Here is a 19,543-nt window from a genome sequence, read left to right as displayed (position 1 = left end):
ATCAGGAACCTGGGTTCGCATCGAACACTGAAGAATTACCCACGATGCTACAGGTCTGACATTGTAATAAACTTCTTTATGGCGAAAACGCTGTCGGTCAAGAGAATAGGGTTTGATCCCGAGTACTCAAGGGTGGGACACACGGAATTTTTCATCGACGGGCTCGGGCAGCTCAGCGTGGCTATATGCTTCGATGTTACCGTAAAGCATGCACGCTACAAACCAGAAAAGTATTTGTTCTATAGGAGGCGGCAAAATGACCCCGAAAATTTGAACAAAAGTGTCGAACACACTTTGTTCAAGAATAACCTCAAATGTTTTGCACTTCATTGAACGCCTCGTGAATAACCCTCTCACCTCATATTGCGATGTCATCGAAAAATGTATACGCTGCATGAATTTCTTTCCGTTGATCTTACACGTCGGGAGTCTCGATTGACCTCAAGAGTAAAATACTTAAAAGCCAACACGGCAACGTTTTTGTACTTTAATATCAATCACGGTGTGTCTTCTACTCTTTGAAACTTTTCACCCCCATTTTCCTCTGTATAGTAGAGATCCCCCATGTCATACTGGTGAAAGGGTTAAAGATACATTGCAATGCCCAGTGCCAAGCTTGTTAAAATTGCCTGCATATATGTACAGGCAAAAAGGGGATATTTTTAGACCAAAAATCATGTGAATAATATCAACAAAACAAAATGGCAGAATGTTCATTATTATCATCATCATTCAGCTCATTCTAGCTTGTTCAAGACTAGCATTCGTCGCAATAAAACACTTCTTCAAGACCCTGGGCTACTCCGTATGTACAGTATGTGCATATCCAATGCGGTTTTGAAAACGAAGCGAAAGTTTTGATGTAAGTTTTGGCCAAACATGCAGATTGACACGCCCTCCCCCTTTTAATGGGAAATACTTTATACTTTGTGGTTTGAACTTTCCAGCGTATACCTATGCTCAAATTTGGGAGTGATTGACGACCCTATACTACCTTTCAAAGAACGCATTAAACACACTGTATATCATGTCACGGTACATGCTAACGCTTAAAGAACAGAATAAAGTAAAGATCGAGTGCATATCCAAAGAATACCGTAAAGCATAAACCACAACTGAAATGTAGTGTATGTAGGCCTAAGTCCTGCTGTGAAGTGTGTTGGCACCGAGATTGCCAGTTTCGGGCAAACTGGAAGTTGCAATTTCATGATTTGATAAACTGTCAACAATTAAAAGTAAATTTTAAAACGATCTAGCCATCTAAGTTGCGCATTGCATAATACATACATACATACATACATACATACATACATACATACATACATACATACATACATACATACATACATACATACATACACACACACATTGTGTCATATTCATCCAAGTTGCTCGTGCAATTTTGGCAAACGCCTAACGCTATCGTGTGACACAAGTTCATCATTGAAATAACGAGTCAACAACATCAGCTCTTTCATGCAGTACGCAGTGTCATTATTCGTGTAATGAAAATACTTTGAAGGCACGGTCAATAGACTTTATTGACAAATCAAAAGAAAGCCTTACTCCAATGAATTTATGAGTTATGAACTTCTCACGCCGGAGGTCATGGAGGACTGTCTCTCACTCTAGATACGGTCGAAATATGCCATGAAAATATGTCAGCAAAATATGTCATTATCGCTACTCTTTCCCGTCTCAGTACACAGCGTCAAACTGTGGGGAGGGGTGCAGGGCCGTGGACATTTCTAAGGGTGGGTACTGCACGCTTCATTTCATAGGCATACAATGAATATTGTCTACCAGGGGACGCCATTCAATAACGAAGATTACGTAAATATGCTGAGTTCAGAGAAAAAAGGCCTGTGACAGTTTCAATAAACCACAAAATATTGTTTTCCATAAGATATTTCCACATAGGTCTACACAGATATCAGAAACACTATTTGGTGTATTCCAGGACTAATGGATGTAATGGAGATATCTTTTCTCTTGTACTTCGATGCCTCTAGGATGCTCATGGCACATTTTTGTATTCTGTCAAATGAAAAAATTCCAGTAATTCCCTGTTTTACACTGAATGTTACACTTAAATTCACATGTCCGTATAAATATCTTCTTCAGTCAGCAAAGTGTGTGTGTGCACACGCTCACATAAATGTGTGTCTCTGTGTTTGTTTTTGTGTTTGTTTGTCCATGTATGCATGCATGCATGCACAGCCGCAGATGCTGCAGCGCATCAGATAAGCTTTGTATCTTCATAGGCGCCAAATACATGCACATACTATGTATCAGATGTCATCTATGGGTGCATTGCATAAAACCATGTTCCTACGAAAAAAAAAGGTCTATAGGTGCTTTTTTTGTTTCTTCAATTTATGGAAAACACGATTGGAACTTATTTGGGATAATTGGATTTTCCTATTATTCAAATTTCTCAAAAGTGTGAGGTGCCGTATAGCTGAATGTTGCAATATTGCAAATTACTCATCAAAGCAAGTGTGTAATGTAAAAAGAAAAGTAGACGAGATTACATTTGTTGATTAAATCGACGATACTTCATTATCCAATTATCCCAAATTAATTTCAATCGTGTTTGAACTAACTATTAACCCTCAACCGTCTTGGCGTCATAGGCTTATTGTTCTTCTACGGGACAAATAAATTGATTGTTCTTACGCCTGAATGGACAATTTTTACTTACACTTGCCTTTTCAAAATAGCAGACTCGTTGCACATCACTGTACCAAACTTTGCCAGCCCGTGTTTTCTGGTGCGTATATAGTAAGTACTTTTGAATTTCATGTGATGCATTCACAGTGACTGAATGTCATTCAGTCTTTCCTGGGGATCAGATCAATGGTGCCGATTCATTTTCCTTAATTAAAGCTCAATTAGCTGTAGTTTTTAACGCATTTTCTTGTTTCTGTTGCAAAACATTATAGTTTCTTTAAGTTGTTCAACTTCCAAACACATGTCGAAATGCTATGTGTTCATCTTTTCAACACAGTCAGTCTTTACATGTGCACTATGATTTCATTGCGGGCATGTGTACAAATGTCGTAGAGTTCACTAGGTTTCAGTCGTCAATGATAACATAACAATGCGTCGAGTTTGCAAGGCTGATACTTGTATATCGACACCCTTCAGGGAGATCAATGACAAAATATAATCGTTTTCTGAAACACACACTCTTATGATATCATCGCAAGGTACAGCTATTGTCCGTCCAACACATCACGAAGTATCGCTGTTCGCGATGTAACATCAGTCACATTGTAGACAACGGTACATGTGGTCATGCCCTCAGCGGTTTGGATTACTCATCTGTCGCATCGAGATGACTTCGTATCCACTAGAACGTTATTGGATGTCCTATATATAAGCTAAAACGGATCCTAATAACTGTCAAAGGAGCTACATTACCGAAAACGTAAACCATATCTGGAATAGCTCTGACTATAATGAAAGGTGACTTGCGAATTGTTACACGCAGTGCATCTAATTGAATCTCTCTGTTCAATGCTGTAATTTTCCGCCAAAATTTTAGTAAACTTTTTTCCAAATTTTATGATTTTTTTGTAATTCTTTTGATAATTTTGGATCACTGGGACATCACATTTCATTGGCTACAGTTTTTCACCAAAATTTAGGCAGAAATCTGACAAAACTTGACAGGGGTATATTTTATAAAGGCGACAAAAATTTACTGTGTTGCCCAAAGGGTTAACAGTCTGAACAAGCCTTGAAAATGACCGAACGCAGTGGTTCTGTTTCGGGAGACGTACCTCCTTGAAAGTGACAAGGTGACGGTCTTTGGAAAAATGATTTCATCGTTTTATTATTTTAAATAGTCGTTTTAATGTTTCAAGGTATTTTCAAAGGGACACCGTAAGCAGAAGCGATTCGGAAGAGATTAAGAAATTTCTGATATATGTACGTGTGTGCGAACTATTTTACATTTGACACTCATGTCATGGATCAGATTATCTGCATTGGGTTAGTGGTTGGCTTAAAAAGCTATTTTGTCTTTTCATGACATATACACCTTTGGAATTAAGACAAATTTGTCCCTGAATCCATAGAAGTAAAGATGACATAACTGAAGATGAATTGGTATTACTTTAATGAGGCCAGGTAAAGTTCTGAATCACATTTATCGACTGTTCACCACACATTATTATAGTATTTTCACAAGAAAGAGGGCGTGTTCTGTGTAGATTCATTCGTTTTGCTGACAACTACTTGTTCAAAGATTGAACCATGGGTCACCCTTAAAAACACTTTAACCCAAATTTTATCACCTGCGTATATGCTCCTTAATGGTGCATGCACAGAAGTGCGGATAAAAGAGAGACAAAAATAAACAAAGTGAATGGTCTAACATCGACTGCAGCAGAACTTGGCTTCGTTGTCGGAACTGGCGGTGCGACGTTGGCCTCGGTTGTCGCTGTCGTCATTGTCTTTGGAACCAGTTTGTAAACTATTGCTGGCGGGTTTGACGACTGGCTGACGAGTGGGCAGTCGAACACCTCTTGAGTGTACCGCTGGCGGAAGTTGTCGAAGTTGATGGTTGACGTTTCGACGTGCATCGTCAGGTTCTGGTAGATGTCGATTTTAAAGGTTTCTATGACGTATTTGTCGAGAGCGAATGGGCTGTTGTAGAATTTGACTAATGACGCTATAATTCTCTCACCTACGAAAACGAAGAATGAAATTACTCTATGGTCATAATAGTGTATTCAAGTGTGTGTGTGTATGTATGTATGTATGTGTGTATGTATGTATGTATGTATGTATGTATGTATGTATGTATGTATGTATGTATGTATGTATGTATGTATGTATGTATGTATGTATGTATGTATGTTGTATGTATGTATGTATGTATGTATGTATGTATGTATGTATGTATGTATGTATGTATGTATGTATGTATGTATGTATGTATGTATGTATGTATGTATGTATGTATGTATGTATGTATGTATGTATGTATGTATGTATGTATGTATGTATGTATGTATGTACGTATGTATGTATGTATGTATGTATGTATGTATGTATGTATGTATGTATGTATGTATGTATGTATGTATGTATGTATGTATGTATGTATGTATGTATGTATGTATGTATGTATGCATGCATGCATGGATAATGGATGAATGGATGGATGGATCGATCGATCGACAGATTGATGTACTTACGTAGATAAGTGAGGTTTAGATATGTATAGATGTATGGGTTGGTGGGTACGTGGGAGAGTGGGTGGATCGATCGATCGATGAATCGATCGATGGATCGATCGGTGGTGGTGGATCGATGGATAGGTGTACGTACGTAGATAAGTGAGGTTTAGGTACTTATATACGGACGAATGCATGTAGTATCTTATGGAGGGATGTTGGAGACAGGAAAGGAAAGAGAAGTCTGACTGCATGGCTATTACCGACGGACTCATGGCGGGACATCTATGTGTGTTCGTCCCAGTTCACGTATGTATGTATTTATGGAGTAGTGCAGTTATGTTCAATAATGATATGCGATGCGTAATGTGTATGAACCCATGAGCAGAAAACGAACGTTGCTTATTCCATTATCCATCCGCTGTAGATTATGTACTCTGAAAATTGTTTGTCCCTTCCCGATCATTCCCTCGATGCTACAGGTAACTATCATGAGTCAGGGCACAGTCTTTTCCCCTCCCCTCCATTCCCCCCCCTCTCTCTCTCTCTCTCTCTCTCTCTCTCTCTCTCTCTCTCTCTCTCTCTCTCTCTCTCTCTCTCTCTCTCTCTCTCTCTCTCTCTCTCTCTCTCTCTCTCTCTCTCTCTCTCTCTCAAAGGAATACTATAAACCCACCTCGTTTCAGATAGTACAGGGGAATCAGTCCTCCGCCAATGGTGTCTGTACCGGTGTTGAACTCGCCGCACTGGGTGAACGATGCCCCGTAACGTATAGAATAACCATCCATGAAGGCTTGCTCCATCTCGTCGTAGGATGTTATGGCAACGGGTTCGAACAAACTGCTCTTGTAGATGAAGACGCCCTCATCGTTGGATCCGTCGTTTAACATGCAGTCATTGATAGCAGTGGCGACTTCGGTGACGTTGTTCCGTTCGATATATTTGGTTGTCACGGTAATATGTCCATCTGGCAAGGCTAAGACGTTGTTATGTACGATGACGTGTTCTAAAATCAGACATAGACATTTACAAATAAAATATTTTTCAAATGAGCTCGAGACAGGTAAAATTATAAACAGACTGTGCATTTGTTATCTGTTTGATCTCAACTATTGGCAATCAACAGAAATTTGTTCGGACAGTCATACGAAATCTAAGGATAGAATAATTCATTGAAGTGAACAAATTTAAACGGCTTTTTAACGTGAAAATCGTGAAATTTACTTTCTTGTTATTATAAAACCGTATTGACAATCCTCGTGTACAACCAAAAGCCCTGTACACTACTCGAAGAAGAAAGGATTAAAGTTTTTGCTAAAACTTTCCGAAAACCAAGAATAAAAATCAGGGAGTCACAGTGCTAAATGTAGCATTCGAGAAACATAATTCCCATTATTTACTGACGATTGAAATTCAAAATGGTTGAGGGAGCGTTCAGTTATTACGGCCGGGGATGGGCCGGCAAAATCCGGGGGGGGGGGTCATCTTAAATTTGAAAACTGCAAAGGGGGGTCATGTATTTTTCAAACAGCTCAGAGGGGGGGGGGTCACTTAATTTTCATAAGTATCCGTCCCGTCAAAAAGCAGTATAAGTGTTCAGAAATATTCTGGGAGATAAAAATGATTCGCTGCATGATTTCATTCTCTAAAGTCATGATTTAACTGTAAATCTGAACAGAAGTATAATTATTTGTCACAAGAACATCTTGACTTGGCAACTCTGAGGCTTGTCTTATTGTAGATCAAGCTCACTGAGGGCAGTGGACAATTCCTATTACTTACATATTAGAGATATAGTAAGTTCTGTCAGGGAAATTATTTAACAGTTACCTGTAGACGACTAGTATCATGAAAAGTGAAACTATACTTTTAGGTGAAGTTCCAATATCATAATTGTTGTCAACATCTGAACTTTCAAATATCCTGTTTGAATCAAGTTTATTTGTATCAATTATCAAACACCTATAAAATCACAAATTAATGTAGTTTAGCATTGTAAAAAAATTGTTCATAGTTTTCTCATAGACTCAAATGTATAGTGAATCAACATTTCGGTGAAATTCCAAAATCCAATTTCTTGCACACATATCAACCTTTAACCATCCTAGTCTAACTATAAAGTACTTTAAAACGAATTATCAAATGTCCATAAATTCACAGATTTAGATAAATTTGTATTGGAAAAAAATTATGCAGAGTTTCCTCATAGACAACCATGTATAGTGACTATACATTTCGGTGAAATTCTAAAATCCAATTTCTTGCAAACATAGGCATTTGTAACCACCCTAGTCTAATTAAGTACATTAATATTAATAATCGACAGTACATAAATACACAGATTTACCTATTTTTGTATTTGAAAAAAATATTCATAATTTCCTCATAGACTCCAATGTACAGTGAATCTACATTTCGGTGAGATTCCAAAATCCAATTTCTGGCGATCACATCCATTTGTTTCCACCCTAGTCTAATCAAGTACGTTAATATTAATGATCGAGAGTAAATAAAATACTCAGGTTTACCTATTTTTGTATTGGAAAAAAATCATTCATACTTTCCTCATAGACTCCCATGTATAGTGGATGAACATTTTCAGTGAAATTCCAAAATCAGATTTCATCTACATATAATATGCATCTTTAACCATCATATTCGAATCAAGTACAATTATGTTAATTATTCAACGTCTGCATATGCACAAGTATAGCAAGTTTTTCATTGTCCACATACCAGTTGTAACAACCTATTCCAATTAAGTACATTTATGTCAATTATCAAATATCTATAAATGCATAGATATACTTTTGTATTGAAAAAGTATTACATAGTTTTCTCATAGACTACCATGTATAGTGAATCAACATTTTCAACAGCTGATTATCAATTAAATCCAAATATCAAATTTTTTTACACACACGCTTGCGCAAACATTTTGCGATCCACCTGTAATTTCTGTCCGATCCCTTTGAGGGGTAATTTCAAAATTATAGCGAGTCAGAAGAAATTGCACAATAACACCTTGTGAGTTTGTAAGGAGGGTCATTTAAAAAAATCTGAGAATCTATTTTTTAGGATTCTATCGCCCGCCCCCCCCCCTCCAGAGGTGTTTGTGTGTGCAGCTCTACTCAAGCAATGTGTGTGTGTGTGTGTGGGGGGGGGTATCATGAAAATTTTGTCATCTTAAAAGGGGGGTCATCAATTTTTTGGTGCAATGAGTAGGGGGTTCTCTTATTTTGACTGATGCGCAGGAAGAATTTGCCGGCCCACCCCCGGCCATAATAACTGAACGCTCCCTAACATCCCTGCGTTCACTCAATGGGAAGAAACCAAATATTCGATTTTCACAAAAATGAACCATTGGAAACTTTACTTACTCCATGAACTTCAAAATAAGCTCCCCCCAAAAACAAAACAAAACAAAACAAAACAAAACAAAACAACAAAAACAAACAACAAGTGGTAGACCAAAATAGCATTGTAAAAGTTTGAGAATCTTAACATCAGTCCCCGAGGCGCATTCGAGCTTAAGCGTTTGCATTACTCAGTTGAAATTCAAAACTGAAAGTTCAAACGTGCTGTCTTGTTCATGAATATGAAAGAAGTCAACTTAAGTCGCATTAGGCCTACATCCTTTCCCGACGCTGACTTTGAAGAGACCGTCGTAAAGTGGTAAATACTACCGGAAATGGAATTAGGCCTACTATCATTAATAAAAGGTGATAAGGATAATTTGAAACCCCCGGATCATAAGTTGCATTCTGTCGAGACTTTGAAAAGAAAAAATCAAAGCGAGAGTCTTACCGACTATACCAGGGAATAGGATGATTTCTGTTGTAGTGAATGTCATCTGTATAGGTAGCCCAGTGACGTCACGCAATCCACGGAAAGTATCAATGACGGTTCCAAAGTCTGAAGGTTCCTGATATCAAATGTGAAAATAAAGATGCTAGAATAGGGTATCGTGTAAGGCGGTAAAGAGTATTCTGTGATAAGAAAGAGTCGTTGAAAGGAGTGACAACTTTGTTAATGCCGTTCCGCATAATAGGAGGATGAAATGATGTGGTATCTGCTGATACCACGGCTCCAAGCTCACACCTCTTGCCTCCATAACGCCTTCTTCACTTTTTTACCATTAAACAGAAGATCGATGAAGATTGATGGCCGACATTTGCGAAAAATTATGTTTTCACTGATTTAAGGTTGAATGTGCGTGGGGAAAGATATCAGGACGCTAAAACTTTTTCAATGCGGTTTTGTTTTAGTCTACCAGTTTTGGCCGACTCATTTTAAGCTTATGGAGTACATAAAGTTCATACTGGCTTATTTTTTGTAAAAATCTAAAATGTGTTATTTCTCCATAGAGTTTCAACAGGGCAGACGGTCATTTTGAATCTCAAGTTTCGGTAATTATTTGGCAATTTGTTTCCGTAGTAACAAATGTTGTACGTTGACCCTAGATTTGTATTCTTGATTTTGAAAGGGCTGGTTAACAGTTTCCCAAGGGAAAAGTTGAGCTAAGATTTCAGTTTCGAACCGCGTACTGTCAATCTTAAATTGACATCTGTTCAGTCGTTCTAATTCACGTACGCTTTATCGCTTGATAAATCAGTTTATCGCCAATATAATGAATATTGAGGGTTGGCAAGTTGATGACGAATCGCGTCTTCGAAGAGCGCCACCAGCGACGGGGTCAACTATTGCTGAGAAGAACGTGACGCGTGATTGAGTTTCCCAGCAATCAACGGTCGCTACTGGCGCTTGTAATATCCACACAATATAGCCCCTTAAGTAGTCATTCATCTGCAAAGCACATTTCACTATTGATATGTTGTTTTTTCACCTCCCCCAATGAATTTTTTGTACCAATTTAATCAATAACTCTACATCTAATGGTTCACACTGAACTCACTGGTCTACATAAATAACTTCACTCTTCAAACTATCCGTTTTTAAGGTCTATGTTCAAACAAACGGTACTCGAATTAAAGACCAATGTAGTCTTTGATATCCTCTGTTTTGAGTGCATCTTCAAACCTGTCGTAGGCGTATCGACAGATATTACTTTTTCTTGTTGTTTGTTCTAAATGATAACATGTAATACCCTGAGAGAGAGAGAGAGAGAGAGAGAGAGAGAGAGAGAGAGAGAGAGAGAGAGAGAGAGAGAGAGAGAGAGAGAGAGAGAGAGAGAGACAGACAGACAGACAGAGACAGACAGACAGACAGAGACAGACAGACGGACAGACAGATAAACAGACAGACAGACAGAGACAGGGAGACAGGTAGACAGATAGACAGACAGACGGACGGACGGAGAGAGAGAGACACAGAGACAGATAGACAGAAAGATAGACAGCAGTTAACTACATAAAAGCACATCAAAATTCGTGACGCTGCTTTCAAGAGGACCGGTTCGGCTGCCACAATAATTTTGCTCTGACTAGGAGGGTAAGGGCGCTGTTAAAGCAGCTGTTTACACAACAGTGTTTTCTACATATCATGCTTCCATCGGAATGCCGATCTGTACCTTCGTTTCAACCATTTCATGTCGCACGAATGCGAAAATTAGCAATACATCTGATCATTGACGGTTATTTGCTATTGCTTGGCGAATTTGATTCGTGCCGATTTCGATCCATCGTCCGCTCGCACGGGTCCGTTACTTCTACTACAGTCTCCCACTGACTACCTGATTTCGGAGAGCATCCAACTGCCCGGGCAGGAGACCTTGGCAAGTGAAGATGATTTCGATCGAATAATGCGCAAACTTTGAGCAATCTATCAACGATGTAAACACAGAATTGTTTACCGACCACATATCTTCTTGTTTTACGATGTGCAAATAGTCCCTCGCCACTGTGTCCAAATAGGCGTTGCTCTTGTCTCTTGACAATTGTGTTTATCATGTTGCCATGGTGAACAGGCACAAACAATGGCTATCGTAAAAGTTTTGTTTACCCTGCATGCGACTATCACAGTGGTCAGACGAAATGAGCTTATGATTCCTACATATGATTCTGCTTATGATCTGAATAACGGTCAGAGTGTCCCGTGTACGCTGTGCATCTGAAGTGAGAATCCCAGCAGAACTCGACTTTACAGCAGTAACTTTGCTTTTTAAATTATGGCTGTTCTTATACCACACAGGGACCACTGAATCTTCTACTATGCCTCACTTTAAGTTAGTATGCGCCTCGAAATTGAAAGACTTAAAGTTTTGCTCAAACTTTCCTCAATGAAACTTTCGACCTTTCTCTTACCAAAGCAAGAATAAAAATCGGGGGTCACCGCGCAAACTTTGTTACTGGAGAGACAAATTACCTCAGACTTCCCGATATTTGAAATTCGAAATGGCCACCATTCCTGTGTTAACTCTATGGGGGAAAATAAAATTTTGGAAATTTCGAAAAACTAGGACGGTGAAAACTTTTATTTCATCAAGAGCTTCAAAATGAGCCCCCCCCCCTACCCGCGCCCCAAGTGGTAGGTCAGAAGACGATTGATAAAACTGGAAAGCTCGAATTTCTGTCCCCAAGGCGCGTTCTACCTTAACACAATGCAACAATATTCCGTGTACTCTCACATGCTTAGTATTCACAGACATCGCTTCGAGTAAGGTGAAGGGGCTGACAGTGATCGCTTTGACGACATATTTCGATTTGTCTTCAAGTTGGACATGACATTACAGATAAGTGGGTCACTCTTTTCAAGCGTATTCTGCTTGCCCGGAGAAGCCATTCATCGTAATAACTAGAAGCAAAACCCAATATAAAATGGTGTTGAATTTTAATGACGGTTCACCTTGAACTCACTGCTCAAGAACCCAGAGAACCGAAGTCCCCTGTTTGACTTAGTCATGCTGTTGTCAAAACGTAACGGCTGCTGCTGAAGACAGACAAAACGAAAACTGTCTTCAAGCAGTATTCGTTGATGAATGAAATAAAAAGACTTGTTCAAACTACAGATAGTAGAAGCGAGACTTATGTTCAAACGAGAGATGCTGACTTATACGTGTAGATTCAGTAAACGAAAGACACAGTCCTCATGCTAAGTGCCATTTATATGTCTACAATACACCATCAGAAGCGTCTTGAATGCGGATATCGATTGGACAGGCTTAATTAAAACCTGGAGAAAAGTCGCTATCCTTGATCCTGGATTATATTCCGAAACTGGGCCCATTTCTGTTCGACGATTTTAATTAACTGATTCGTCTTATTGACCTTTGATACAAACTAACTTATATGATATACAAATTTTCAACAACTTTATGACAGACGTCCACAATGGCAAACGTTTATCAGCGCTTTGCTTGTGAGTAATCAATTACACAATCTCGCATCTATATTACTTTCATACAACAATGAGCTTGAAATTCATCTTAAACCATGGGCAGCCAATGACGATATCTTCATAAATATCTACCTTGATCCATCGATACAGTGATTTATATCTAACACGTCTGAAATGCTTTGGGAAAGACCCATGCAATATGTAGGGTCCTTCCTGACACGGGTATCTTGCAGTAAGTACCAAACCTCCTTCCTCGAGCTCTCCAGCATTCGTCCCCACTAAATTACCCCCTAGACGCTAAGAAATACCAAGGTGACGTTGCACAGAACACAGCGTATTTTGATAAAGTCGCGTTTTTGCAAAGATTCATTAACTTTTCATTAATGTGTTCACCAAAGATTAAAATATTGGTTGGGTTCACCTTTTAGCATCACAAGCAGTCATAAGTTGGTTGAGAAAGCTTATGCAAATCGCTCGATTCCTGACTCGGAGATGTTCTCCGAGAAGATATTAACCATCCTCACTTCCAAATGTTTTTGAGAATTATGAGTGAAAAGGATCCATCAATGATCTTATCACTATGCAACTTTGTATATAAAGCTTTCAAGCTCAGAGAATCAGTTTTGAAAAATACTGAAATGCCATAGTTTAGTTTTCAGTACGATTTTTTAGTACTATGAACTGATTTTCTTTTTCCTTTTTTCACGAGAAACTAGAGTATTTACTGTACTGTACTGTATGACTTAACATTGTATGTGTACTTCTCACCGGTATCACTTTGTTGTACCCCCTTGGTTATGGGCTGGAGGCCTTGAAAAGCAATAAACGTGCACATATGTGCGCACCTGAACTGAACTGACTCCTTTTTTTCTCTCGTTTTCAACATTTAAAAAAACTTAACTCCACTCTAGCTGGATCAATTTTTTTATATTTTCACAGTAATTTTGTTTGGCAATAAAGTTCGTACATTTGAGTAAAAAGTCATTACAAATTTGCCTATCATGATTTTAATCACTTTTTGATGTCGGTCTTTCAACCGAGCCTGCCATCTTTTAAGAATAGTTAATGCAAAAAAAATTGTCTTTTTTACTGCACGTACTCTAGTTTCAAATGAGATATAAAACTTTAAAAGTAATGTCAAGTTTTGACTTAAATCAATTTTAATTGAGGCTTTCTACTCCACATATACACCCCTTCATCCTTCGAGTAAAATATTGCTACCATACTAAACTTTAGATCTCCGCGTTTTGAAAATATATGGAGGGGGTGATAAGAAATATTGCTTTGATAAAAAACTGTAATGGTTAAGTGCAGCGCTACCTTAGGGACAGGTTTCCCAAACCCCCCTACATCGTCGGGATTATCTGGGACCAGACAACTAATGGAATCGCAAAGGTGACGTGTTAACCAGAGCTGTTAGAAGCCTAGCATGTTGTAACTTACAACATATTCGCGGGGATGGAGAGTGTCAGAGCAGAGAGATGGACTGTGTGTGTGGATGACAGATGACACATTCAAGTATAACTGTGATTGAGTACTATACCTCGATATCTACACCAGGTATCGTAATGACCGGTGTTCTGCTGCACTTGGTGTAGTCGGCAAAAAATCGCAGTGGATAGCCTTCCAGCAGAGCGTCCTTCACTTGGTTCATGTCAGTCAACTGTTCCCGAATTATAACTGTAAATATGGAAAAGAAGTATATTTGTTCTTCTCTCGATTTAAATGTAAACCCATAAGTACTTTATAAAGCTACTGAAGTCAATGTGATATTTTTAAGAATTCGTCTTACAATGCTCAAGACAGTTGAAGAAATTTACTTCAAATCAACTCCAGGAGTATGTGTGGACCCGCTTGATTGCCAAGCGAATTTTAAAACTACAACGCTGCTTTCTGAGGGTCTGCCACTCATTATAAATCTTAGAAAGAAATGTCTGTAGCTTTTAGATGATGACCTCCGAGCTATAAAGTTTTCTAAATTTTCTCCTGAACAGGGTGAAGTTGTGAGTTTTTCGATAACAATTTACAGCGTTTTCACATATACTAAATGATATTAATTGTGCGAACATTAGTTACAATTTTGCTCATATTATCGAGCCATCCAGTGTAGCAATTCATTCTACTTAATAAAAAAAGGCTTTGATCAGTACTACTCAGTTCTTTTGCATTCTTCTTAAGCTTATTACACGACGTGGACAACGTGAAAGAGTGTTAAATTTGCAAAGAAGACACCTATTATACATGCTGATAAGTGATGGATGGATGGATCGGGTGGCAACACACAAATAATAAAGAAGGTGCCTTACCGTCCTGTGCTAACGAAAATGAGGCCAGACTGAACAGAACCGTAACAGAAGCAATGCATCTTGAGAGAGCCATCTTCAACGTCTTCTCATGAGGCTGTCCGTCCACAGTGTATGCCTGGATACTAATGTCTGCAAAATGTCTTACAGCTGCAATTAATAGCTGGAAAGCGAGGTACCCTAAAAAGATAAACTATTCTAAATATTTGACTTTCGTTTGTTGAAGTATCCACACGTACGTAACAACATGTCATTGCTTTATTTGTTCATGGTGCTAAAGCATCAACAGGTTGTCAAATAGATACCGTGTTTGATAGGACGCGATACGGTCGCGACACAGTTCGGAGTCACCTTTGTTGTCGGACGACTTTGTGTCGAGCATATTATACATGAAGACTAAGGACTTCGCAATAACATAGCGCAACCATCTGCAAATGACTTCATTCCATCGTATCTAGTATAGGACTTCGAAATCACATGATTACCATCCTCACGACAAGCTTTAACGACAAGTTTGCAGTATTTTATGAATTTACGATGTAAATGCATGAAAAGACAAAAAATGCATTATGTCATCTTGCCTACTTTTCTGTCCAATCCCGGCAAATCTTTGCACAAGTCTCCGTCATTCAGGGAACAGCACAGCGACACAGGCATGATGCATTATTTCCGTTCGCAAAACAATCAAACTTCATTTGGAAAGACGTACGTATATATATGCGAACATTTAGACATACTTACATACTGTTACACATATACACACTAACATGCATGAACATAAACAGCACACATTGAGACCGTGTTTGTCCTTCATGAGCTATCTTGGAAAAAGTAATTCTGAGCATTCATTCAAAAGTTTCACTATCAGATGTTCACATTTTCGTTATTGAGTAAGTAACAAAAGGTAAGGTGTTACCATGTACTTCGTATGAAGTCGTCATAAAGTGATAAAGTGGCAGTTTACATGGAGAGTGACGAATTATTGTTTTCCATCACTCGACGGTGTAGCTGTTTGCAAGTATACTATTACGTCACCGCTCTTGCCTGCAGACTGACATTTATATGGTTGAGGTATCGCAGATACAGACCCTGTGTTTGGACAAGACTGTATTGTATCAATCCCTTACACCTCTTACGACCTAGCCTGCCGTTGCCGTATCACTTGCTCGTCTGGTACAGCTTGGGACTTGGTGCGGGTCTAATTGAAGTCGAGTGTGCGAGTCGCAAGACCTCTGGTGAGATATTCAATGAAACGGGAAACAGAGCAAAAGTGAATATGAAGAGTTCATTTATGATAGCTACGAGGGTATGGCAGACTGCCAACTATCTGGGATTCGAACAAATATACCTTCTCTTACAGCCTTTCGCCACACCTTTCTCTTGTGGTAACGGTACGTTTAATCAGCATACTTATTGTCGTTATTCGATGGCAATAAAACTGTGGCAGAGATAAGGTGTTACGATGTACTTGGTACGGCGTTGCAACAAGGTTGGCGAAATCAAACTATGTGAAGATTTTGTAAATTTGTACGACATGGTGTACGAGATTGAGGGCTTCTTGCTCCACTAGTAACTTCGCTGCACCTTAGTATGTGCTATTCAACAAAACATTCTCAAATGAGAATTCTCTGCAATTTCACGTAGCGACTGTAAAATTCGAAAAAGGAATGTACCGCGGTCATAATTTTGGTCGACATGAAAGCACAGAACAAATGAAATGCCTACAATTATCTATTAAGTGAACGAAAGAATGTCACCGAATCACATGGCATCTGAAATAGCAATCTTCAATTTTGCGTAAAAACAAGTCTATAGAAACCGCCTCATTCGTTTTTCGCGGGGCGCGGCGCTTGCATGGCCAAGCGAGGTGAAAGTACTTATGGCTCGCTATCACATGATTTATGTACAACGCGTACCTGGTACCATTGATTACGGCATGCAAGCCGTTTCTCGGCTAATCGCCCGTGGTCGAAGTCAGCTTCTTCACGTTTCATAGCCATTACCCACAGATTACACCTACACTGCAGTACAAGGTGTTAATCATATCCATTAGTTGCCCCTCCACGTTTTCAATGCCAGGCTGAGCATGCTATAAAGGTCCACTTGTAAAACTCTTGAAAATCTTGCAAAGAGTTAGGCTACAGAGGGGTTGATCGAATCATGTGATCGTGAATCAGTCTCTTTTTGTGGAAAGAGAATTATGACATTGTGCAGAGTAGCGGTAATTTTTTTTTACTTTTAGAGCCCCATTATACGTGCGTGGTGATGTGCATATCCCTGTCCATAGGGCTATGTGCGATTTAAAATTCACAAGATTTGAATCTAGTGTTGTCTAAGGATACCTGCATGTCATGGAACATGGTCGTTAAGTAATATTATTTCGTTTGGCATACCTGTGCATGATTGATTGTGAACTGGGCCAGCAAAATGCCCGTTTCAAATCTCAAAGTTTGTTAAGATGCGGGCCGTGATTTGATTTTTTGTTCGTCCGTCTATCTACAAATGTACATTTACAAAGAAAGGGAGCATTATAGCTTTATGAAGAAAAAATGCGAAAGTCACGAGAATGAAATCATTCATTTCACTTAGAATGATTATTTTTCATTATCGAACATTAAATGCCGGCGCAAGGCATTTATCCTGTGTCGTTTTATAGGCCGTAAAAGTCGACGGAAGCTCATTCGATTTGCAGTGACCATACATGGCATTCCGGTATCTCAAAGTATCTGCTGATTAACTCTCAGCAGCTGTGTACTTTTATGTCACTGAAATGATGCACTTAAATTCCTCTGCCTGTTTACAACAATTCATCATCACCCGGTAGTCAAGAACCAGCGTATCCTGGAAAATGCTTTGCACTATGAAACTACACAGCAATATAATTAAATTGCCATTTTGTTGACAAAGCCAACCTGCAATGCTCAGACACCCTATCATAATTTGCACGGGAGCATCAACACAACCAGCGCGACTTCAAAGATATCGTCCGGTACTCGCCTACACCTCCCGCTATCCGTCGTGAGTCATGGCCATTGCCCTGGTGTAGACGCACGCCTATCGGTGTTTTAATGATCAATTAATACAACGCAGTAATAACCGTCCCTTCCTACAGAGCATGTGAGGAACGAAATCTCGATCTGTAAATATAGCGAAGGTGGTTCAAAATACCATGAATAAATAAATTGACCCTCAGTGGCCAACACATTACTCTAACAAGGTCGAATGACAGAATCGAGTGGATCCTGCTTCATCGCAGAGCGTCAGTAAACGTTTAAGGTGGTATGCGCCTCGAAAGTGAAAGACTTCAACTTTTGCTCAAACTTTCCTCAAGGAATCTTCCAACCATTCTCTTTCAAAATCAAGAAAAAAAACTGGGGGTCACCGTGCAAATTTTGGAACAAGAGAAACAACCCAAGATTTACCGATACTTGAAATTCAAAATGGCCCCATTCCTGTGTTAACTTATGGGGAAGATCTGAAAAAAAAATTGTAGAAATTTGAGAGTCCGAATATCTGTCCCCGAGGTGCGTTCTACCTTAATCATGCTAATTGGGTCGAACTGAAATGTAGCAGGGAATGCCGAAGGGAATCGTATCTAAACGACTACACTGCCATTCGGGTCTTCCAGTACTTCTTTGTTCGTGACGATCTGCTCAAGGAAAACATCTGCTCTTTTGTAAAAACGGAGTACCTAAAAAATAGAGTTTAAGTATTTAAAGCCCCAGTGCTGCTAACTTTTGATGATAATTTCACCATTTTTACTTTGAATGTGAACCACAATTCCTTGTTCTTCTCCCCAAAGAATGTTGATATACACAGTATCCAGCTTGTCAACTCCGCCCCTATGGTTGTAAAGTGCATTGTAATTGTTGAAAACTGACTTCTGGTCCGGACTAGAATTCAAATGTAAACAATATTCATGCATTTTACACATATAGACGCTAAGTTGACAAGCTAAATAGTGGGTGTTTCAACATTCTTTGGGGAGTAGAATAAGAAGTTGCAATTGATTTATAAAATAAAAATAATGAAAAACCATCGAAAGTTAGCAGCACTGGGGCTTTAACTATCTTTTGAAAGTTAGACAGCCCATTGATTCAATATTGTGTGACCTGCCTACTCTGTCCTAAAAGGGGGTCTCCAGGTACTAAGTGGGAAGTGGGGGCCTGTATTTTCGACCCATTTTTCGCTAAACAATTCCATACACCCCAGGCTGAATCTCGCTGTTCAGCGAAACTTTCACGTTCAGATTCATTACGAAATGTATGATTTCAGCCGTAGGAATACAGAGGACTTCATTTCCTTTTAGTCCACCAAAGATTTGTCATCAGATCTGTAAAGCCAGTTCTCACTCCATCGGAATACACCGTCAACAAGGTTGATCCAGATGTGAAAACTTCGTACACCCCATCCTCGCCCTCGTCCGTTCTCTCGGAGGATAATACAGAGCGCGCCCTCTGTGGCCATTTTGTGAAAAATTCGATAGTAGTTTCTTTTTCAACGTGGACAAGTGTACACTATGTACAGAACTCGTTAGCAAATATTTGTGATACAAAACTCTCCTGTTCAACAAGGTTTTTCTGTGCAAGTTGACATTGATATCATTCAAACAATGCCAAATTTAATCAAGGGAAGTGAAGTGGAGCTGAGTACACATGATGATAATAAAGGTTGAACAGATTTATTGAATTGAAAATCTAATCAGTTGGCCGATCCATAAACCCTGGGCGACCACCATTCAGGGTCCCTCCACTGTGT

At 39.1% G+C, this 19,543-nt stretch overlaps 2 protein-coding genes across 2 annotated transcripts in view; one reads left to right on the top strand and one right to left on the bottom strand.

Moving 5' to 3' along the window:
* Positions 1-1,244, top strand: part of LOC139130499 (beta-1,4 N-acetylgalactosaminyltransferase 2-like) — a 10,833-nt gene extending 9,589 nt beyond the window's left edge. Inside the window, exon 2 of the mRNA XM_070696278.1 lies at positions 1-1,244. This exon is cut by the window's left edge and continues 1,275 nt beyond it. Coding sequence (XP_070552379.1) covers positions 1-333 — 333 coding nt within the window. The 3' untranslated portion in view covers positions 334-1,244.
* A 279-nt stretch (positions 1,245-1,523) lies between these two features.
* On the bottom strand, positions 1,524-14,948 carry LOC139131562 (uncharacterized). Its single transcript, XM_070697674.1, has 5 exons — positions 14,789-14,948; positions 14,026-14,162; positions 8,994-9,111; positions 5,863-6,192; positions 1,524-4,696 (listed from the first exon to the last, which is right to left on the bottom strand). The coding sequence occupies exons 1-5, from the start codon at positions 14,859-14,861 to the stop codon at positions 4,320-4,322; spliced, it is 1,035 nt and encodes a 344-aa protein (XP_070553775.1). The 5' UTR covers positions 14,862-14,948; the 3' UTR covers positions 1,524-4,319.
* Between the last annotated feature and the right edge of the window lie 4,595 nt (positions 14,949-19,543).

Source organism: Ptychodera flava, chromosome 4, assembly GCF_041260155.1.
Source record: "Ptychodera flava strain L36383 chromosome 4, AS_Pfla_20210202, whole genome shotgun sequence".
Classification (NCBI taxonomy): domain Eukaryota; kingdom Metazoa; phylum Hemichordata; class Enteropneusta; family Ptychoderidae; genus Ptychodera; species Ptychodera flava.
The sequence above is the reverse complement of the archived record's forward strand: the minus strand, read 5'-3'. Positions and strand labels throughout refer to the sequence as shown.

Bases quoted from the DNA above. Each gene is read 5' to 3' on its own strand.
- LOC139131562 (XM_070697674.1), bottom strand. From the start codon at position 14,861: ATGGCTCTCTCAAGATGCATTGCTTCTGTTACGGTTCTGTTCAGTCTG. The intron at 9,112-14,025 runs GTATAGTACTCA...ATTTGATATCAG, and splicing joins TACCTGGTGTAGATATCGAG to GAACCTTCAGACTTTGGAAC. The intron at 4,697-5,862 runs GTGGGTTTATAG...TCGTTTTCGTAG, and splicing joins CCTGTACTATCTGAAACGAG to GTGAGAGAATTATAGCGTCA.